This window comes from Cicer arietinum, chromosome 1, assembly GCF_000331145.2.
Source record: "Cicer arietinum cultivar CDC Frontier isolate Library 1 chromosome 1, Cicar.CDCFrontier_v2.0, whole genome shotgun sequence".
Lineage (NCBI taxonomy): Eukaryota > Viridiplantae > Streptophyta > Magnoliopsida > Fabales > Fabaceae > Cicer > Cicer arietinum.
Window position 1 is genome coordinate 43042167 of NC_021160.2, and position 23987 is coordinate 43066153.

Here is a 23987-nt window from a genome sequence, read left to right on the forward strand (position 1 = left end):
TTTTTTATCTTTGAGTTGTTAAAACACAAGTTGTACTACTTGGTGGTTTTGAAACTCAATTTTAAAATCGAGAATAATAAAATATTTTTTAGAGGATTAAATTAGATGTGACATCTTCTATATTCCTTGAGTTTTAGGACACGAGTTGTACAACTTGATCGTCTTAAAACTCGTATTTTAAAGTATTTATCTCAAATCAAACTCTTTTATTTTATTTATTTATTTATTCTATTTTTGTCAAAACTTTTTTTATCACAAAATAATTTTTCTTTAAAACACACTCAACACATCCGTTTGTTTTTTAACCAAGAACTACGTAGCTTTGATTTCTCCATCGCACCGGGAGATACGTAGGAGCAAGATCACATTCTTGTCAAGCACATAAATAAAAATTTCTTTTTTTGTCCTTTATTTGTTAAGTACATATTTATTTCAAAATCATATTTTAAGTATAGTAATAATTGTTATTCATATTTAATAATAAAGAAAAATAAATATACTTAAGATAATATTAATTTTGCACAATTAATTATAGGTAACCGTATTTTAACGGATGTCTTAGGGTGCTAATACCTTCCCTACGCATAATCGACTCCCGAACTCAAAATTTGGTTTCAAAGACCATATTTTTTTATTTTTACTATTTTAAGGGTTTCCCAATATTTTCTCTATTTTAAAATAAATTTTGGTGGCGACTCCATTGAATTCGAGAAACACTCGAAATTTTAGGCCGCGACACATTGCATCAGACATGACTTTATTGTTGGGTTAAATGTGAGTAGTTAAGTCTCACATTGACCAAAAATAAACTATATGTTGAATATATAAAAAAGGTGTCATATGTACTCATTACCTTAAAATTTTGAGTGAAAATATTGTGTCAAAATCCATTATTATCTTATAGCATTTGGTCCATTGTTCTTGCGTTCTTTTCCAACAATTTTATAACTAGCTATAAAGCACCAAGATGGACATTGAGTGTGTCCCAAATATTCAGCTAGTAGAGTTATCCTCCCTAGCAAATTGAATAATCGTTAATAATTTTTAAAATAAATTTAGAAAACTATAAATGACTAAAAATGTGTAACTATTTTATTAAAGTTTCTTGTTTTTTTTTTTTTTGCGTAGTCAATGTTAGTAAGATTCAAAATTATTAGTAATATGTTGAGGAGAGATCAAACCTTGACATCTTTTATCACTATTAATTCACTCAAATTATTAAGTGAACCTTATTTCTTCTTTAAAGCGCCCCTAATTATTTATTATGTATTAACATTATCATAAATATATGGCAAATATAACGACTTATAAATAATACATACAATATCAGTTTTGGAGTAGAATTGGAAGAATATAAGGGTGTTCCTATGCTCCTGACCCAAAACACATGGGGCGTCCCGTTTTCTATGTTTTTTTGTGTTTAAATGAAATTAAAAATCTATTGGTGTTATTTTAATCGATCTTTAGTTTTCCTTCAAAAAAATATTGTAAGTGTTTTGTTTCTATTGTTTTAATTAAAAAAAAAAAAAACTAAACTGCACGGTGTTTTTTGGATTGAGATATTTCAACTTACATTAATAATATATAGGTTTAATTACACTTTAAGTCTTTTTATTTTTATTGATTCATGGAATTGATTTTCTTATTTTAAAAATCGACAATTTTAGTTTTTCTTTTGATTTTTTTAACTAAATAATTGTGATGTGACATGTTTTAAATAACTTATCATATGATACGTTGATGTAGAATTATTAACACTTAAAAAATTGAAATAAATACCCTAAAAATTTAACTTTTAACTTCATAAATTTTCATATTTATAATTTAATTAATAAAATATAAATAATTAATGTATCTAGATAGTTCTATAGTATGAAATTATATCTCACGTTATTTAAAATACGTCAAATCATCATTTTTTAATTAAAAAATATGAGAGAATGACCAAAAATATTAACTTTTAAAATAGAGGGACCAAAATTACAATTAAACCTAATATAAAATAACATCGTTAGAAGTCATACATTAAATAGATAAAATTATTCAATATATCTTATTAAAATTATGAGACTCTTTCACATAATAGATTAATTTTTTGAATTACACTCTCGTAAATCCTAACAATTAGTATTTTTTAGTAATAAACACTTATTTTTGGATAGAAGGGCAATTAATTATCTTAAAGTACCTTAATTGCAAAGACATTAATTTAATATGTATGAATTCAAATTCAAACTCAAAAATCTCTACTTCCCTACATTTAATGTATGATTATGACCCCTAAATAATTTGAATAAAAAAATGAGTAATCAATTTAAATCTTCTAGTCCTGTACAAAAAAAAACACATGGTATTTTTCCTTCTCAGTTCCTATAAATAGCAACGGTCAACTTATGTGATCTAGATATCTCTGACCTTAGCTTCAAAAAACAAAAAAATCTTTGACCCTTGTCTATGGTCAAACCAACCCCACCCAATATTATTATTATTATTATTATTATTATTATTATTATTATTATTATTATAAATTTAAATATATAAAAATAAATGATTGGAAAAGGCCAACCCATGAAACATAATAAATACATAAATCACTAGAATCTCAATACAGAGCCAAATTACAACTTTTTTCATCTATACCCAATTAAGCTCTTCTAGAAAAAATTCACCTTTTTCTTCTATGTCGATTGGTGGATACAATATGAGTCCTTGTCCTGTGAAGATTGTGATCATCAACACCCAATATGTTGAAACTGATGCTACAAGTTTCAAATCTGTTGTTCAGAAATTGACTGGTAAAGATTCTGATAAATTATTAGAAGAAGCTGAAAAACTTCAGAGGATGAAGAAGCATAGTCAAAGTGGGGTTGGAAGCTCTTTTTTTATGAGAGATGTGTCGTTTAAGGAGTTTGATAGACTTCTTAATGAGATGCCACCAATAAACGACATTTGGTCTGATACCTTCATTAATTAAAACTAACTTAATTATTATTTTCGTTTATACTATGTTGTATTTAATTATTTTATATATACTTTCATTTTGAGTGTATACTAGTATATATAATATCACACTACATTCACATGTGTTGTTGTTTCTTTACTTCTTGTTTTAACACATTGCTATATATGTTGATTAGCATTATTGGTTATTCTGTTTATCAATTCAATGCTTTCTAATTATTATAATTTTTTATAGTTTAGGTCTAGGATCGTTATATAAAATGACAATTTTAGTTTTCAAGTTTAACGATTTTATGTAACATAATTGGATTGGGATATGATCATTTGAAAGTTTGTGGATGTGTCATAAAGATTAAAGTGATAAAAAAGGTTTTGATTTTAACTATTGTGCTTAAGTTTTGTTTGAGAATTTGGAATAGACACCAGAGGAAGAGTTAGAAACTAAATGAGTGATAAAATGAAAAGAGAAACGAGAGTACTCACTTATTTTATGTTTTTTTTAATAGATGGATTCAAATATTCGATTCAGAGTAATTTAAAAAATGCATTGAAGTAAGATTATGACAATTTAAAATAAATTTTCAAATCAATCGTTTTCATCTCTTTATAATACCATTAAATTAAAAAAAAAATATTATTCATAGATGTTCATGTTCTAATACAATCTTCTCTAAAAATACTTTCTCAAGTAATGTGAAAGATTTTTATTGTCTTCCTCTACTCTCCTTTCTGCCAAATTCCTCCCTTTCCTTTCCCTCATAACTCATAGTCAAAGCGCAGTAAAATAATAACTTCTATTTACATCCCTAAATATAAGTTTTTATTGTAAATTTTATTCTTATTAAAAAAAAGTTAGTAGTATAATTAATGTATTCATTTTATATAGAAAAATAACTAAAATATCCTTTGTGTATTGATGTATTCAATAATAATTTTTTAAATTTTAAAATAAACTAGTAATATTAATTAGGATTATGCTTGAAAAAGAATAATAAATGCATCTCATAAATTGAAAAGGGACTTATATTAGGGGACATCTCATTAAGGACAAAGGTAATATCAACTAATTTTTTCAATTAAAATAAAAAATAATTGGATTAAAGGTTGTAGAAGATAAATAATATATATTATTAATTTGGCATTTAACTCTTGGTTTTGTTTGATATAAAGGTATATATAGTTGATAATTCATTTTAACCTCTAATTTTGAAGAACAGAGCAAAACCTACACACTCACACTTAAGCATATGTTAATAAATAAATAAATAAAAACCACACACCACTTTTCCCCTTCTTCTTTTCTTTGACTCATTCCTTTAGGTGGTGAGGTGGTTGACTAGCACCCAAACTCCATTACTACAACTCACAATATCCTTCTCTTTCATCTTTCTTCTTCCATTCATAATCAATCCCATAACACCACTTCCTTCTTTGTTCCTTCCCATTTTCAACAAAACTCTTCAATCTATTCCTTTACTCTTTTTTCTCTCTCAATAAAACACTCATCAATAGCCCCATCTTTGGTTCTTCATCCTTGCTCAAATCTATGGTAAAAGTATAGTTCTAAGTCATTTTTGGTGCATGCATTATGAGGAGGTGGAGGGCAAACTAACAAATGTCAAGGATTCAATAAGAATAAAGTCTAGGATTTTATTTTTGGTGGTCTTTTGAAAAGGTGAGCATTCCTACTCAAATGTATCAAAATGTATAATTTAAATATGATGTCCTCTCTTACATGTTTATGTGAAGTGAATTGAATTTGTAAGGTGTTATTGTTGTGCTTCTTGTTAATTTTGGTTGTTGAAATTGTTGATTAAGTGCATGAATGTCTAGAGTTAATGAAATTAGTTGAAGTATGTGAATTGTGAAATGTTTATGTTGTTGTCTCAAATTCGTATAGACGGATGTTCAATGTTTTGCTCATAACTTATTCCCTAGAAATCCTTTTTAAGTGGTTCAGTTTATTTAGAAACTAGACACATTTCCCTTCAATTTGAGCATTGATTTCATTAGATTTAACTTAGTTTTGATAATTTAAAATGTTTTACAAGTTAGAGAAATAGTAGTTATGGTTTTGTACTTCTATGCAGTAATTTGATCAAATGTACCATTTGGTTGCTTACCTTGAAAAGCCATAATTTTATTAATAAACTAGACATTTTAAGTTTTTTAAAGAGCAGTCGTTTACTCAAATCTAACATCATTTAGTATTTTAATAAAATTATCAATGCTGAGGTTCAGCTGTTGAAAAACTCTGCATCAAAGAGTTTTAATTTTAATGTTTGAAATAAGCTTAAATGACATGTTGAGTTATTTTAAAAATTATGTTATGAAACTAATTCATCAATGTTATGACTTAGGAAGGATGTGATAACTCAATTTATGAGAGAACTCTACTGTAAAGTCTTTTGATAAGACACATTATTTAAGTGCTAACCAAGGGACCTAAGTGTCAACGTTCGTCACTATTCAAACTCTACAAATTGTGCAATATGGAGTATGTGTCGTGCTTGAGAGACGCTTCAAATAGGGGTTACAAAGCTGTAATCCTAACCATACTAACGATGGGAAAAACTTAATCACCTATATTACTAACATTATAGTATTTAAAAATCAAAATACTATATTATGAATGTTATATACTCTATTTGGTATGTTTGAGTTGCTTTGAAAATTAAGTCTCACTGAGATTTTCATCTCATTACTTTGTTCTCTAAGTTTCAAGAATCATTACAAGAATGATAGTATCTTGATGATCTATTTCTTTTGGCATAGTTTTTTCTTTTTTGTGAAAATATCTTTTATACATCAAAAGTAGAAGAAAACTATGTATATCTTATAATTTATACCTTTATCTTAAATGTGTTTGATACTAACTAGATATGAATGAAATGCTAGTATCATATAAATGTATGGTTATCCATTTCTAACATGAGTCACAAGAAGAAAGGGTTAGTCCCACCTTAGCCTTGCCTCTCTCACTCTTTATTGTACTAGGTAGTGTGAGATTTCAAGTAACTAACCATTCACCACCTTCCTCACATCACTATGCCATGATGAAGATATCCATTGCCCCTAGCCAATCCTTCCCTCCTTCTCACCATATTTGTACTTCAGGATTTATACCATAGATAGTTTTCCTCACCACTCAATCTCCAAACCAATTTTCTTCAAAGTGAAAAATTAAAAGCTCTAATCTTTTAAGTTTGATACCGTTCACTCTGTCTCAGTTCAAATCAACTCCCATTTTATCCAATCAATTCCTCTATCCTCTCATCCCTCACCTCATAAAAATTACTTAAATAGAGATTCAAGTTTAGAGATTATATCTGGTGGAGCTTTGAAGAAAACAAAATAGAACACCGACAACATAGAGAGGATAGAGCACAACAAGATTACATGGTATCCCATTGAAATATTCGTACTACTCTAAGAGGAAAGTCTATTTTTCATCATATTAACCACTTATTCCCATGTTTTTTAACTACATGGGTTTACTTCAAAAGGAAACCCTTAAAACATCTTCAATATCTTCAAATAGTTAGAGTATACAATCTCTGTCTCTAATATAAAATTCTTTTAAAAAAAACTTCTTATAAGATTTTCTTTAAATTTTCAACTGCATTAATTATTATTTTAATAATATATTTTTAATTGGTTTACATCATTTTTTGTATTCAACAATAAATACTATCTATCATGAAAATATTAACTAATTATCTGTTTTGAAAGTTAAAATTATAAGAGCAATATTACTTAATAACAAATGTAATATTAATATCAATGTAATTTATTCAATTAAGTCTTATATAGGAACAAAGATAGTAGGTGTCATTACCGGATCTATAACCTTCAAATCCTTAAATCCACCACTCTACTTATCAAGCCTTCTGTAGCAATAAGAAATTGATATGGTGATATAGGATAACTTTGTGGATTTTTTTCTTTAATTACCCCTTTTTGAAAAGAAAAAGAAAACAAGCCATATACATCTTTTAAAAATTATATATCAATTTATTTTTATTTTTGAATTAGAGAAAAGTCGTCACTTAAAAATATAATTTAATGAAAAATATCACGATTTGTAATAACAATTTTGTGTTGTTAATTTTTTTTGGGTGTCATTCAAAGCTGGATCTTGTAGTGTAATTATTTATTTATTTAGTTATTTTATTAAAAATTCATTAAATTTGATTAAAAAATCCAACAAAATAATTCAAACGAATATTAACTTTTTTTTATAAAGGTTGACTAGAATTGTTGGTACTATTCAAACATTTTTTTTTAGTATGGCTAGTTAATTGATATAATTTATATTATTTTAGTATTTTTTCTCTAACGTCCATTTATATTTTAATATGAATACTATTTCGACGACATTTTTTAAACATCTTCATTTCTGAATTTAATGTCCTGCATTATGAAGTGGAGTTCCCATCTATGTGCAATAATGACCCCATAGTTCTCACCCATCACAATCTAGATATACATAGACTTAAAAAAAGTCGTTCAAATAGTACTTGCATTAAAATTGAAATGAACGTTACAGAAAAATATTAAAAAATGTGAATTATATCGATTAATTGATCATATTCAAAAATATTATCGGAATGTTATTAACAGCACTAGTCAATCTTAATAAAACAAAAATTAATATTTAATTGTGTTTTGTCTATTGATTATTTTTATCACTTTTAATGAATTTATTAATTAATATTTTTTTAAAATAAAATAAAGCAAAAAATAAGTATAACTACACTACAAGGTCACCCGTTGAATGGGCGACCATAACCAAAATTTTAAATAAAAAAAGTAATACAATGTTGTCTTTGTAAATAGTGATATTTTTTATGAAGTTGTTTTATAAATGACGATTTTCCTCTAACTTAAAGATGAAGGTAGATTGATATATAACTTTTAGAAAAAGGTATTTTAGTGTTTTTCTTTTCATAAAGTGGTTATTAGAAAGAAAGAAAAAAAAAACTCACTTTGTTTCAATGCCTTCGTATTTTGAATTCTTTGATTGCTCAAACTTTCATAAATCCATCTTCTCAAACGATATCAAAATCTCAATAGCCCTAATAATTGACATTGAAAATCTAATCCAATATTTGTCTATCTTTTATGAATGTGGATTGAGAATCCGTTGCTACTTTCCTAATGATTTCCTCTAGCCTATTTTCCAACAACTTTGCCAATACTTGTTTCATCCTCTTAAAATGTGTCCATTTTAAAGTTTCAAACAGTTCATTCATTTATTTATTTTAAATAAAAATGATCATATATGTTTCTGAACGACAAAAACATTAGATCTATCAATAAAAAATTTGTTAAAAACCATGAAAAATGTACTTATGTTGGGTTTTTTTAAATGTAATTTATCTTATGTCTTTACTTTTAAATTCAATTATGGTCCTATTAAAATGTAAACCTGAATTCTATCATTAATGCTAGTCAAAATTGAGATCAAATTAAGTTCCAAAACAAGGGCAAAATTTCCAAGTAAGGATATAATGTCAAAAAACAACAACATGAAAAAGAGACATTTAAGAAAAACAATAATTTTTAACAAAAAGTTAAGAATCATAAAAAATATTTATTATTCTTCAAAATTGATCGTGAGTTACATGATTACCTTGGTAAGTTATTTCTCCACGGTGATTCTATTTTATTTTATTATAAAAATATAAAACTATGGTAAGAATTTGGATACACGAGTCCACTTTGGAGAATCGCAAGTGCACTCTGCATGAGAATTGCAATGTCCAGATTTAAAACCCATGTGTTTACATTTTTCTGAGCAGACATCGCTGTAACATAGTCTAATCACATTGGTTTGTGCCGCAACCTCACCATTTGCGCTGCAACAATATAACACAACTTTATGAATAAGATTAAAGAAAGAAAAACAAATTCAACTACAAAAGAAAGAGGCTTATGTACCATAGAAACATTAAGAAGAGAGTAAAAAAAGTGAGAAAAATAGTATTTTGATTTCTCATTTTTTTTTTCAGTTTGAAATTGATGATTCTGAGCAAGTGTGTATAAATATATATATATGCAAAAATGGTAGTCATATGTAACAATTATAGAAGGTAATAATTTGTGTGAAATTTAGTCAAAAAAAAAGTTTAACCTTATTTATTAGTCTATAATATGTCAGCAAATGATATTTTTTATTATCATACTTAGTCAAACTATTACTTTTTTGTCAAACACTATTTTTAATTATAATTAGACTAAATATTGATTAATGTGTTTATCATATTTAGACTATTAATATAAATATATATAATATTGTCCTCATATTTTTGTTTGCAAAATATATATATTAATAACAAAAATAGTGCAAGAGGTACACAACTGAAAAATACAAAGAGAAAAACAAACAAAAAATGAGAGGTTATAAAAGATTGATTAACGAATAGTAAAAATCAAGTCAACACCTTTTTCCCATAAGACATAATAGGAGGAACAAGACCTAAACGTCACTGAGAGAAACAACTAGAATTAGTCAACCAACAAACCAAACACACATCGATCCAATTTGGCGAACACTCCAACCCTATTGGCCCATTGCACAAAATATGTTTAACTACCCTCGTAAAAAGTACAAGGATGACCAGAAGCCTTATTTGAAAACCATTTTCATAAGGAGAGTTGTATCATATCCACCAATTACTCAACAATCATTGTTTTTCTAAGAATCATTTGGGGACTTCTAGATATACCGCATAACTTAATGCCAAACCGTAGCAAAAATAACCCTACCCCTAGACCTTACCCGAATGAGTCAAACATTGTCAAAAGATAGAATAAATTAGGCTGCGTGGGCTAGCTCTCAACCTAACCACCTAAAAATACTATACCACACATGAATGACAAAATGATAAGTAACATATAGATAAATGGTCGACTCTATACCAAAACCCCAAAAAATATATGAGGTACCCGTAGAGTCTACGATAATCCTCTGGTAGATAAGGTTATATCTTAGAGTCTAGAGTAGTTGACAGGAGAAGACAACAACCTTACTTGGAGCCCAACTCTTTCAAACTTTGACCAAAATTTGGATATCAGCATTCTAACAACCTCCCACATCTTGGAAGGCTTTTGTTAGCATGGAATAATTCGAACTAACCGAATAAATCCTCCTAAGGAGATAGTGCCCCTATGCAAAATAATAACCATCTTGTCCGCCAAATCCTACTCAGAAACAAACAAACCTCTACCCGCATTAGGTTCCAAACCCATTGATGCCCCAAACAATGACCCATGTTACCAAACCACAAGCTCGTGTTGATTTAAAACCTAAAAAGTGTTTGAAATTGTTGTACTAGAAGGACCTTCATCCATGAATCATTCGGAAAAAAAAATTCCTACCCATTACGAACAACCTTCACCGCCCCTTTAGCGAACCAATATGATGAATGTGTTAAGACAAACTCTCAAATTAAGTTTTGATGAAAATAAACAAAGGTTAATTAAGAATGTTAATTATGATTCTAAATGTTATGTTAATTTACCATGTGCTTTTGAGTGAATTAATTCAAAAATAGGACTCAAGCAAAACAAATAAATCAGATAAAAACTGAACAAATAAGAAAGAAAAACATTTTGGACAAAATATGTGAAAACGGAGAATGTTCTCCAGGATCAAGACTGATCATCACAACATCAAGATCAATCAATCTCCATTAGTTCAAAGAAGATTATGCCTCTGGAGTTTACACTTATGTTATCAGTATCTGACAAGGATCAAGTAGGATCCATTCTAATCAAAGAAATCATTTGAATCACAAAGAGAAAAGGTCATGGATCAAGCAAGTCAAAACAAGTTTGAACCTTCTCCAGCTTGATTGTCAAGAGAGTTAAATGATCTTGAATTGTACAAGACATCCAGATTAATCAAGAAGACATCCATAATGATTAATATTGAACCTCCAGATTGATCATCAATCTCCAGAAATTTTAAAGACTAGAACTCCAGATTGATTATCAATCTCTAGAATTTTCATTAAAATTCTGCAGAACTTCATCATCATTTTTCAAGCTGTTTTGACAGAATCAAAACTCTAGATTGAAACAAAGACATCAACAAATATATCTGAAGTATAAAGGGTCATTAAACACAAGAGAAATCTGATCAAGAACAAAGAAATCAGCCCAGTCAACAGAGTTCAAAAGTATTCAAAAGACTGAAATATTTTTATTCATATATATTGGTTTTGGTCAAAACTGACAAAGCACTACCAAAAGCTATTTTGGCCATTATTAATTGCTCTAAAACACCTATAAAAGGAAGACCAATGCTTAGGGAAATTGCATAAGTTCAAGTGCTAACAAGTCTCATTAAATCATTCACATTCATAAACTTGAAATTCTCACTTTCTCAAGAAAGAATCAGTTCTGATTATATTTCAATACTCTGTTATTATTATATTAAATTCTTTGTAAAGAATCGAATCTCAAACAAGAGTTGAGACATCTCAGATTCTATCAAAACAATCTCATCATTATTGTAAAACTCGAAATATAAGAGTTTACTATAGCTTGGATAGATTGTAACAAATCCTATCAAGGTTGATAAGGTTACCTGATTAATTTATTTATGGGTGGAAAGAATTTAAGTTTGTAATAGATCAAGGTTGATCTGAGCTAGGTGCTGTAAAATCAAGAAGTTTCTTTGTTTTGAACACTTAGTGGAATATCTCACAGTTGTGCGGACTAGACATAGCCCAAGTTGGGTGAACTAGGATACAGCTGTGTGTGGTATTCTTTCTCTTATCTCCTTATTTATTAAATCTGATTAATCATTTTAAGTTAAAAACATAAACTGAATTTTTTATTTTAAGCTAACCAAGAACGTTCTCCGTTTTCTGGTAAAAACCAAGAACGGTATATGTTTTCTGGTAAAAACCAAGAGCGTTCTCCGTTTTCTGTTTTCTTAACCAATATCATTCTTGAGTTAAATCCTTAAGTTTTTTAGGGAATTTTTAAATAAGAACATTTACAATTCAAACCCCCTTCCTTGTAAATCGACATTGCTACTTCAGAATGATCATGGCAAGACCCAAGCAACGAAATACCTTTCCAACAAAAAGGAAGAGGAATTGGATCACGTATGACTATCACCCAAGAAAGACAAGGATGAAATAGTAATGTCGATTTACAAGGAAGGGGGTTTGAATTGTAAATGTTCATATTTAAAATTTCCTGAAAAAACTTAATATTTTAACTCAAGAATAATCTTGGTTAAGAAAACATAAAACGGAGAACGTTCTTGGTTAGCTAAAAATCAGAAAACCAGTTTATGTATTTAACTTAATTGATTAATCAGGCTTAATAAATAAGGAGATAAGAGAAAGAATACCATACACGGATGTATCCTGGTTCACCCAACTTGAGCTACGTCTAGTCTTCACAATTGTGAGATTTTCTACTAAGTGTTCAAAACAAAGAATCTTCTTAGTTTTACAGTACCGAGCTCAGATCAACCTTGATCTGTTACAAACTTAACTTTTTTTCTATCCAGAAAGAGATTAATCAAGTCACTTATCAACCTTGATAGAATTTCTTACAATCTACCAAAACTATACTACACTTTTATAGTTCGAGTTTTACAATAATGATGAGATTGTTTTGATAGAATATGAGATGTCTCAACTCTTGTTTGAGATTCGATTCTTTACAAAGATTTCAATACAATTATAACAAAGTAATGAAAAATGATCAGACTGATTCTTCTTTGAGTAATGAGAGAATTTCAAGTATGTGAATGTGAGTGATTTTATGAGACTTGATAGCACTTGAATCTATGTTATTTCCCTGAGCATTGACCTTCCTTTTTATAGACGTTTTAGAGCAATTAATAATGGTCAAAAGAGTTGTTGGTAGTGCTCTATCAGCTTTGACCAAAACCAATATATATGAATAAATATATTCCAGCCTTTGAACGCTTTTTGAAATCCGTTTGACTGAACGGATTTCTTCATTCTTGATCAAATTTCTCTTGTATATAATGATCCTTTATACTTCAAATATATTTGTTGATGTTATTGCTTTGATATGGAGTTTTGATTCTGTCAAAACAATTTGGAGAATGATGATGAACTTCTACATAATGTTGATGAAAATTCTGGAGATTAATGATCAATATGGAGTTCTAGTCTTTTATCTTTTTGGAGATTGATAATCACCCTGGAGGTTCAGTCTTGATCATTTTGGATGTCTTGTACATTTCAAGATTGTTTAACCTTCTTGACTGTTTAAGTTGGAGATGTTTTAGATATATATGGTCTTGTTAATTCGTAATCTTCTTTCTTTGTGATTCGAGTAGTTTCTTTGAATCTAATTATATCAGTTTGTTCTTTGCCAAGTACTGATGATATTGATGTAAAATCCATAGGCTTAAACTTCTTTTAACTAGTGGAGATTGATTGACATTGGGGTTGTTATGATCAGATTTGGTCCTAGAGAACATTCTTCGTTTTCACATATTTTGTCCAGAATGTTCTCCTTTTTTATCTGTTCAGTTTTTATCTGATTTCTTTGTTTTGCTTGAGTCCTATCTTTGAATTAATCCACTCAAAAGTACAAGTTAAATTAACATAACATGTAGAATTATAATTAACATTCTTAACTAACCTTTATTTATTTTAATCAAAATTTAAATTGAGAGTTTGTCTTAACAAAGGAGATATGGGTCCCACACGTAGAAGAATATCCCGCCATATAGCTCGATCAGCCAAGAGATGAAGGTGCAAAAAAAAAAAACGAGAAGGGGGTTGAATTTTATTTTGCCTTATCAAAAACTTATTTTCAAAATTTCATTGGAGATAGCAAATAAACATATCAGATGCATCAATAAAACAAAGTAACAAGACGGAGAGAGAAAGACCAAAATTTATACTAGTTCACTACCAATGTGACAACTATGTCTAATCCCCTCAGACAGAATGATTTATCCAATAATTCAAACCTCAATTACAACACCTCACCCTACAAGTCTGTCTTCTTGACTTTCAGTTTGAAACATACATACCGTTAGAGCACTTATTCATATATATATATATATATATATATATAATTATAAATTTAAAAGTCTATTTATTATAATTAGTATAATAAAATAATGATAATAATTATATAACAATAAAATAAAAAATATTAAAATTATACTTTCTATAAAAAAAACTATGATTTTTAAATTTCAAAAATATTGAATATATATAATTTGAAAATGGTAATAATATTTTATTCTATCCCTTCTACATTTTCATGATTGCAATATAAACCTTAATCCCATTTCTAACATGAACCCAATAAAAAATAATAAATATTTGATAAAATGAAATTGATAAAATGATTTAAATAATTAATAAACGAAATTAATATTTTTATAATTAAATAATATTTGGTCAACAATACTTATATAATTAGCAATTGTGAGATGATAAAGAACTGGCCAAATAAACACATAAATTGGTTGAGGGACTTTTTAAAACTTTATGAAATTTCAAAAATATAAAATAAATAAATAAATAAATAAAAGTTACAAAAAGACTAAAATTAAAAATAGTCAAATAACCAGATTCATTAGTCACAACTTTTGGCGGTGCCTCAAAATCAGAAACTTTTGGTTCAGCCGCAACCTCACCATTTGCACTGCATCATTAAATTACAATCCGTACATAAATTTAATATAAAAGATCGAAAATATTATTAATAATTTTGAACAAAACCTTTGTTAGTACAAAAAAAAAAAAAGAGAACAAAACCTACTAACATATAGAAGGGGGAAGTAGCTTAGGCACCATAGCAACATTAAGAAGAGAGCAAGAACAACCGAGAGAAAATATATTTTGATTCTTCATTTTGTTTGCTTGAAATTGGTTGTTGAAGACTTGTATAATTGAGCAAATCTACACAATATATATATATTGTGTGATTTTTTAATTTAATTCTATCTTTAAATTAATTTATTTATAGTTTCTTTCTTCATCTAATCAAATAACAGTTCTTTAAAATATATATATATATATATATATATTTATATTACTAGTATAAATTTAATATTATATAGAATGTCTAATAATTTATATATTTAAAAGATTTATATTGTAGTTTAAAAATTTCTTACATAAAAAGAAACTCAAGAGTGATCAGAAGAAAATATACAAAGAGAATAAAAAAGCAAGACATTAACTTGTGTGTGCCATCACAAAAAGTGAGTATGATAAATATTGAAAGAATGATATTGCTAAAGACAATTGAGATTCTTCAAATTTGACTTAACGAAGGCAATGACAAAGTAAGAGAATCCAAAGCAAATGTGCTTGTTAACAATGGAGGACAAGGAGAGCATTGAACAAAGGTTTTCATGATTCCAAATTATAGTTTATTGTCTTAAAAGTACTAAGAAAATTTACACCAATTTGATAAGAAGCATATCACATGCTACAAATGCAACCAAGCAGAGCACTACAAGTTAGGATGTCATTAATGGCCAGTCTTCATTCTAATTATAGTGAATAATCTCAAGAAAGGAATGAAAAAGACAATGAGGCACCTTCTAAAATTTCTCATGCTAACTTAGAATTAGCCTTTGATGAACTATTAAGAAAATCACATATTGAATCGGCTCAATATCACAACATACAAATCCCACACAATCTTTTAGCTAAAAAATTTAGATAATGAGAAGTAGAGTGTGACCGGCTTAGAAAGAAAAATCATAAATCAAGATTTGATATTCTAAATTAATCAAATTATAACATTCAATGTAATTCATTAAAACATGAGGCGACATTTCAACAATTTTGTGTAAATGGAATTAATAGAAGCAAGCTTTGTGACACACATGTATAGAGAACTTAAAAAGAAGGTCTTGGCTTTGTGGAAGAAGTTCCAACTTTCTCATCAGAATCAATTTTGATTTGTTTGTTACAATAACTTTATTCCATCTTCCATAGTCTAAAAAAAAGGAATTTTCAAATTCCAAAAGAACAATGTTAGAGATTGTATGACCTCGTCTCACATTTGTACGATTTGCTTCCCACTAATTGAATTAAGGGTGTTTAAGAAAATCAAAAACTAAATCAAACTACAAAATTAATTCACTACAAGAAATTTGACATATAGTGACAGCAAAAAGTTGTAGATAAAGGTCTGAAATCCGTAGGTACAGGGGTAAAAACATATACCAACAGCATGTAAGAGTTTTTACCTACGACCTTTATACCATGGAGATTAAAACTTGCATAACTTTATAAATTCTATACCTATGGTTTTTTCTCCATGAGTATACAATTTAGTGAGATTTGAATTTCGTGGGTATAGATTTTGACAACAATTTTTTACTCAAGAACTACGTACAAATTAAAAGCTCATTATTACTCCAATTAGTACGTAGTTTGATCTACATACCAATTTTATATCAATTTTTTACTCAAGAACTACATACCAATTTATCTATCGCACCAGGAGATATGTAGGAGTAAAGATCAAACTCTTGTCAATCATATTAATAAAAAAATCTTTTTTTTTCCTTCTCTTTTTTAAGCACACATTTATTTAAAAAAACATTTGATATTCATATTTAATAATAAGGAGAAATAAATGTATTTAAGTTAATATTGATTTTGAACAATTAATTATAGGTAACTGTTTTTTAACGGATGTCATAGGGTGCTAATATGTTCCCTATGCTTTCTAAACTCAAAATTTGGTTTCAAAGACTATTTATTTATTTATTTTTGATTTTTAAGGGTTTTTCAATATTTTATCTATTTTAAAATAAACTTTGGTGGAAACTTCATTGAATTCGAGAAACACTCGAAAATTTAGGCCACGGCAATAGCAACAAACAAATTATTCCAATCTAACACGATCATAAGTTTTGCCAGCGTCAATATTTAGTGTTGTTTCACCCCTTCTGCCTCTAGTTTTACACTTAAGATAATAGATGAATTTTGATGCAATGGGGACATTATATGTGATTGACCTTCCAACAACAAACCCAACCTGTCCTGGAGAGATACAAGCTGGGATGATCTTTTGAAGTCGATTGGCCAATGTCTTTGCCAAAATTTTGTACGCATCATTACATAAAGATATTAGGAACCTCACACTTTGGAATAAACACTATTCGTTTCTTCTAGAGAAGCAGTAAGTTTTCCTTTAGTGAGCCACTTCTTACACAATTCTATTATCTATTGCCCACATAAGGATCAATATTTCTTGTAAAAAGCATGATTTAAACCATCTGGTCTTAGTGCTATATCAAAGTGCACCTGGAATGCTGCTTGTCTAAATGTATCATCTTGAAACGATGCTATAAGGAAGAGATTATCAATCAGTGATAAGCAAAGCCATATGTATTACAGGGTCTGGTTCGATCTCCATTATTTTGAACAATTCCTCGAAATTACTTTGAAGAACATCCTAACAAAGTAAAATTTGACGTTATCCATAGTGGGGAGTTTGTTTCAAGTCTAGAAAACATATTTCCAAAAGTACGTGGATTGAAAATGAGTATACTTGTATATTTGTTAGAAGGTTGAGAAAAATTATTCCAAAGCATAAAGGTTCTCAAGATAGAGATATAACTTTCATCTTTTTCATTGATTTATTCACAACTCAAAAGGTATGGGCCTAAAAAGTCAAACTCAAATGTATTATGGACCAGCCACAGAGAAAGTCCAATATAAATGAAGTAGACAAACTCATTATCAAGGTCTAACTGAATAGAGATCCGACGTGGAGACCTCATCAGTAGGGGATGGCGAAACACATAAACTACTATGACGTCATTCTTAAAAGCGCACATGCTAAAAAACAAGGAATTTATAAAGCATCGATGTACTCACAACATCACATGCATCACATAACACACCTCCCACCAGATAAACCCTATCATCTATATTAGTATGCAATTGCATCACGAATAATAACAATTTCATTATGATCTCAAAACTCGCCTCAATAATAATAACAATAGACTATAACATATATGAGTTTAACTGCTCTATAAATAAGAGATTCACCCCTGAGTATCATACAACTTATTCATTATTCACTATAATTTTTTTATCTATCTATATCCTACCTTTCTTTGAAATTAAAATGTCTTTGCAAGTACACCCTAAATTTGGAGCATAGCAATGAGAAGAAGTTTAGGTTGGAACACTGTAGTAAGATCAAGTTTGAATTTTACATCACCAAGACCAATGATTCATCTTTTGAGTTCATAAAAGAACAATAGTAGATTTTAGCGAAGGATCAATTTGAAAAAATAATGTATTATTTAAAAAAAAATATAAAATAAGAAAAAATGAAAAAAGAAAGAGATGGAGCGTGGAAAACACATAATAATAGAGCGCGTGAAAGCAGGTGAGTGGAGTGGCAATAGCATAGACATAGAGAGAGGTAAATAAATGGAATTATTCTTTTCTCCTCTATTACTCCTTCCTTCCTTCATTCACTCTCTCGCTTCTTTTCTTACATACCCGCATTTCTCTCTCTCTCTACCAAACCCTCTTTCTCTCTCTACTGCAACCCATTTTTTAAGGTTCGTTTTCCGATTCCCAATTTTCCTTGTCTTTTCTTCCTTCTATCTATCTACGTCTTTTCTCTTCCTTCTCTCCTCAAACCTTTTTCAACTTCTCAAACTTCTTCTTCTTCTTCCTCCTTTTTCTACTTAATCACTTTGCTTCTTCTTTTACTACTCTCAAGTTTTTTAACAATCACGAATTGGTACTCTTTTTTTCCCCATTTCTGCTTGTTATTTTTCTGCCATTGTTTGTGCTTCATGAATTGGAGTTGCTTGTATATGAAATTAGGGTTCTTGGTGTTTTCATTGTTACTGTCATTGTTCAATTTGGTTTCGAATTGGATTTTGTTGTCTGCTATTCAATTGTTAAAGAATTTAGTTTAATTTTTATAAACATATTGCTGCATTGAAACTACTAGCTTGCTTTTTGAATTTGGGATTTTTTGTTTGTTTGTTTTTTGTGTTGTTGTGTGTTGTGGAAGAAGTGGATTTTCGTGGTTAATTATGGGAATGGAATTTGGAGTAAGTTTGAGTCTTTGAGTGATTCTGTTGCAATATGCAAAGTGTGTACTTTTGGGTTTTCTTTTGAATTTTGTTTACTCCCTCGTTTACTTCTTCTAGGTGATTTTGTTTGCAGGGATTTTGGAATGTGTGTCAACAACAATGTCATTATATTGACAAGAAAGACTCTTTCGATTGTATTATATATGGGGGATTAGACTGGTTGAGTATGTGATAATTGAATCCAATTCTGTGTTGGTGTGCTTTTTTTAGTCATATGGAACCAGTGAGAGTTTTTTATAAGAATGCTGTAGTTTATTTCTTTTGTTGTTGTACTGTTTTATCTTGTTGAAGAATTCAAAACATAATTGGAAGACTTGAAGAATTGAATTTTGTTTGATGGGTAATAAACTTGGGAGGAAGAGACAAGTGGTAGATGAAAAATATACACGGCCGCAAGGGTTGTATAATCATAAAGATGTGGATCAGAAGAAGCTGAGGAAGCTTATCCTTGAATCAAAGCTTGCACCTTGCTATCCTGGAGATGAAGAAACTGCCTATGATCGTGAAGAGTGCCCAATTTGCTTTCTGGTATGGCTTCCATTACATACTCCAATATGAGTTTCTCTCCAACATTCGCTTCTTTCCATTTACAGTAAATTTTGGAAATATGATCAAATAAGTCAATTTAACTTGCGCACTTATTTCAATCCAAATTTGATCTGCGATCACCTTTGGGGTTTAATTTATTATTTTTTCGAGCCAAACTGATGGATGATGTAACTTTAAGCTCTTTTATACAAACTTGTTAATCTGATTAAAAGGAACACTAAGCATATGGACTGTTATAACTTTTTGTTTCTTTGAAATCTGTTCCAAAATGTGAACTTTGCATATGCCTTTTCTAATCATACTATTCCATTGTGCTTTGTTTTTGCCCCCTTAATTTAGTATTATCCAAGTCTAAATCGATCAAGATGTTGCACAAAAAGCATTTGTACAGGTAATGATTGGTTATCTTCACTGGTTATATATAATTTGTCTTTAGCATTTGTATGCAACCTGATTAATTTCTTTTTATCAGAGTGTTTTTTGCAGATGAAAGTTCCAAATTCAACCCGGCCTACCCAGTATCCTGTATTACTAATTGTTTGTCTCCAATATGAAGACATAACTTTTAGTTTATTTCTAACAACTTTCTTGTTGCTTTAGTATTAGGATAATTGTTTGCCTTAACATCATCAGGTGTCCCTTTTGTAAAACGGCAAATTATGCTGTGGAGTATCGTGGTGTAAAATCAAAAGAAGAGAAAGGATTGGAACAGATTGTAAGTTGTTAACTTCTACTATAGTTATTGTCTTTTGGAATGCTGTTTCTAGAAACCAATTTATAGTGAATAGTCTTTCACATGCATACCCTTATAAATAACTATTCAGGAGGAGCAGCGTGTTATTGAAGCAAAAATTAGGATGCGGAAACAGGAACTTCAGGATGAAGAGGAAAGAATGCATAAAAGACTAGAAATAAGCTCTGCAAATGTGAATGTGGCTGTTGCAGATGTTGAATACAGTTCAAATGCAGGTAGTCTTCCAACACAGTTCTGGATGTTGTCTAAATGTGTAATGTGTCTATTTGACAAATGCTAGATGCATACATTATTTTGTTTCAATCTTTGTAGTGGCTGAATCTTCAATGTCTGTCATTGAACCTGATGAAATAGTCTCTTCTCAAGACTCATGTGCCACACCAATGGTTAGACCACCTCCTTCCACTAGGGCCAATAGGTATGATAGCCCTCACTTCTTTTCTTTACCATCCCCTCAAAAGTTTCTTATTATGTCTGTTAGTGTTTCTGCTGTCACTTGTTTTTGTACTAATTTATGGATGTTTGACATGTTAATTATATTGTGTACATCATCAAGTATTTAGTCTATTAAAAATTGAGACAATATATCCTGCTTGATCTAGTGTGATTACTAAAATTAGTCGACCATGTATGTTTTTGTGCTAATGCTTAGACAATTCATTCAAGCAATAAGGTTACAATACAAGGACTACTATACTCATAAAATGTCTAAATTTAATTATTTGAAGTGCACAAGTACGTATATGTAGGCTGAGTTCAAATCATAAGTTAATGGAAAATGTGGTATTGTTTGGGGGTCCGATTTTGTGATGTAAGTACTAATATTGGCAGTCTCTTGAATTATAATTATGTACCAAACATCTCCCTCGAAGATGCCGAGCTCAGTACCTCTTTGAGCGTTTTGAGTTCAGCTTCTTAATTCATAACTAAATTCATAGCATTTATTGTTACTCCACCACATATACACACACACAACAGTATAGGTGGATCCCCATCAATTTTTGTTTTTGAATTTAGGTCAATGTCTTATTAACTAAGTAGTAAATAGCTCTATTCACATATGGCCATGAGTGCTTGGAAAATATAATATTGCATTTTGGAAAATATACTTTCTGAGCATACCTAATATTTTTTCCTAAATGCTGTACACTGCAGAGATGATGAATTTGATGTTGATCTTGAGGACATTATGGTCATGGAAGCAATCTGGCTTTCCATTCAGGTGAAATTTTTTGTTTGAATATGCTTAACTATAAGCTATTATTGGTTTAGGGTTCAAAATCTCTTAAGGAATAACAATATAGCGGTGAACTCTATACCTCAAGTTGTAAACGGCTATATCTTTCCCTTTTTTATTTATTTTTGTTAATATAGACTAAGCTCACTGTGAACTCTATACATCGCAGCATATCCACCGTTCAAAGCATAAGGTAAAACTATAAATATGTTCATTTTAAGAAATTCAATGATGGATGGATATGCTTCCATGTACAAGGTTCAGCAAACCTGAGTCCATTATTGCTACTAAGTTGCTTGTGTTATCCCGTTTATTTGATGATTGTGATTGACTCCAAATATGTGCATTAAATTTACAGGAGAATGGAAGGCAGAGAAATGCATCTTTTACTGATGTTACTTCTGATGCTACATCTGGCCACTACGTAGCTGAGGATCGCTATGTTTCGTCTCCCATGGGTCCGCAGACAGGATCATCTTCATCCCCATCGGGGGGTCTTGCTTGTGCCATTGCAGCTCTTGCTGAGCGTCAGCAAATGGCTGGAGAATCATCTGTAAGCTCCAACAATGAAAATTCATCGTCATTCAACATGCTACCAGGTTCCAGAAGGTTTTATAACAGGCTTGGTAGAGATATGGTTAGTTATTCATCGGCAGAAAACCTGAATGAGGGGGCACCAGATGATGATGTGGCAATGACTCAGAGTCATGGTGAATGGAGCATAGATCATGGACCACATGTGACTGAAACAGCAACTAGCTATGCAACCTCTGTTGAAGTAGAAGATCGTGGTGAACTGTCTTCTGTGTCACAGTCTAATGACCTTGATGGAAACCTTCAAAGTGCCACAGACCCCATTATTCCCGAGAGTTATGAGGAGCAGATGATGCTGGCTATGGCTGTCTCTTTAGCTGAAGCTCGAGCCATGCCGAGCGGACAGAGTGCTTCATGGCAATAGCTTTGGTCTGAGGTATGGGTTTAACCTTTCTTAAATTGGCAAGGCTTGCCTTGCCTATGTAGCCTGCTGGGTCCTGAATTGGAAGTTTGAGCAAACGTCACACGATGTGTGCAATTTTGGTCAAGGATCAGGTAGCGATTCTCTTTCTACACGAATTTATATATATAGATGTCAAAGGAAAACTAATGATTCAAGTTGGTGAAAGGTTGTTGCTTAATGCCATTATTTTTTCTGTGTTTGATGCCGTCTCCCTGCTCTCATTGGTTTTCTGTAAATAGTTGTCTTTGATAAATGTCTTTTCATTCTTATAGTAATATATGGTGCATTTTAGACATGTACTGAACAAGATAGGAAATTAAATATCTATATCAGTAAAATTCATCAATGTTTTTAGATATTGAATGAAGTTAAACTGTATGGCGCGGCACTTAAAAACATCCGGGAAAGGGGAATTCTGCATAAAATGTCTGAATTAATTTCAGCAAACTCGTAAGAAAACTTGCAATCCTAGTAAAACACTCTTTGTAACACACTCCATTATTAAGTGAAATTTATAGGCATCTCATTATGTTATGCAGTCTTAGTCCCTATTGGTTGGACACATTTTCAAAGTGGTGAGACTCACATGAATTTCACTCAATAATAGTGTAGTGAAAGAGTATATTGCTAGCATTTCTCTACAACGGAATTTGGATTTAAATATTCTGTTATTGGAATAAGATATGACATGGTCTGATCTTTGTAACCAATTCCATTTAATAGAAAAGTGATTTGGCTGTTGTTTTATTTAAAAAATGTGTTTAAAATATTTGTAATAAATTATGTGTATACAAATAATATAAAATAAAAACATAAAAGAACTGCTTTTTTTTTTTTTTTTAAGTTAGAAATAAATAAGTATCTGAGGAGAACTCTATAAGTTATTACAAAATAGTATTTTTTGCTTCTATAGTTTGAATAAACATGTAGAAAGTAACAAAATACATTCCTCAAGTTCATTATGGATTTATCTCCTCTAAAGTGGGGCAATTCATATTAGAAGGTTCAGACATCTTCATTGTTGATAAAAAAAATATCCGTTGTTTGATATTACAATCATATGCATAACAAATCGTGAAGTTAAAATATCTACTAGATGATTTTCTCCTCCATAGTTGAAATGTCTTGCACTTATACTTCCTCCTAAGTGAGAGCTTATTTTGGAAGCAAATATGTTAATGTAGTGTGTTGACTTGATGAATATCTTTGTAAACCTAGTGAAATATTATATTTAAAATTAGGATTGTCAATGAAGCTTCCTCACCCTTCTGCATTTTTTGCCTTCGCTTTCACACTCAGGCGAAACGCAAGATAATTTCTGTTCTCATGAAACTGTTTTTAAGTCATTGGTTTTAGTTATGATGTGAGAACA

At 29.8% G+C, this 23987-nt stretch overlaps 2 protein-coding genes across 6 annotated transcripts; both read left to right on the plus strand.

Annotated features, from left to right (window-relative positions):
• Positions 1 to 2701: 2701 nt before the first annotated feature.
• On the plus strand, positions 2702 to 2974 carry LOC113787789 (VQ motif-containing protein 1). Its single transcript, XM_027337109.1, has one exon. The coding sequence runs from the start codon at positions 2702 to 2704 to the stop codon at positions 2972 to 2974; it is 273 nt and encodes a 90-aa protein (XP_027192910.1).
• Positions 2975 to 18388: 15414 nt separating this feature from the next.
• On the plus strand, positions 18389 to 22971 carry LOC101492132 (E3 ubiquitin-protein ligase DA2L). Of its 5 annotated transcripts, none has more exons than XM_004488587.4 (10): positions 18389 to 18532; positions 19152 to 19242; positions 19370 to 19606; positions 19967 to 20018; positions 20100 to 20145; positions 20261 to 20342; positions 20452 to 20596; positions 20694 to 20799; positions 21537 to 21603; positions 21977 to 22971. In XM_004488587.4, the coding sequence occupies exons 3-10, from the start codon at positions 19415 to 19417 to the stop codon at positions 22574 to 22576; spliced, it is 1290 nt and encodes a 429-aa protein (XP_004488644.1). In that variant the 5' UTR covers positions 18389 to 18532; positions 19152 to 19242; positions 19370 to 19414; the 3' UTR covers positions 22577 to 22971. The 5 variants fall into 5 exon arrangements, with proteins under 5 accessions (XP_004488644.1, XP_004488643.1, XP_004488645.1 ...); XM_027334656.2 differs by lacking the exon at positions 18389 to 18532 and adding an exon at positions 18561 to 18717; XM_004488586.4 differs by having other exon boundaries at positions 19152 to 19606.
• The last annotated feature ends 1016 nt before the right edge of the window (positions 22972 to 23987 follow it).

Coding starts and splice junctions, on each gene's coding strand:
- LOC113787789 (XM_027337109.1), top strand. CDS start 2,702: ATGAGTCCTTGTCCTGTGAAGATTGTGATCATCAACACCCAATATGTT.
- LOC101492132 (XM_004488586.4), top strand. CDS start 19,415: ATGGGTAATAAACTTGGGAGGAAGAGACAAGTGGTAGATGAAAAATAT. Junction 20,343..20,451: donor AGAAAGGATTGGAACAGATT/GTAAGTTGTTAA, acceptor ATAACTATTCAG/GAGGAGCAGCGTGTTATTGA. Junction 21,604..21,976: donor CAATCTGGCTTTCCATTCAG/GTGAAATTTTTT, acceptor TTAAATTTACAG/GAGAATGGAAGGCAGAGAAA.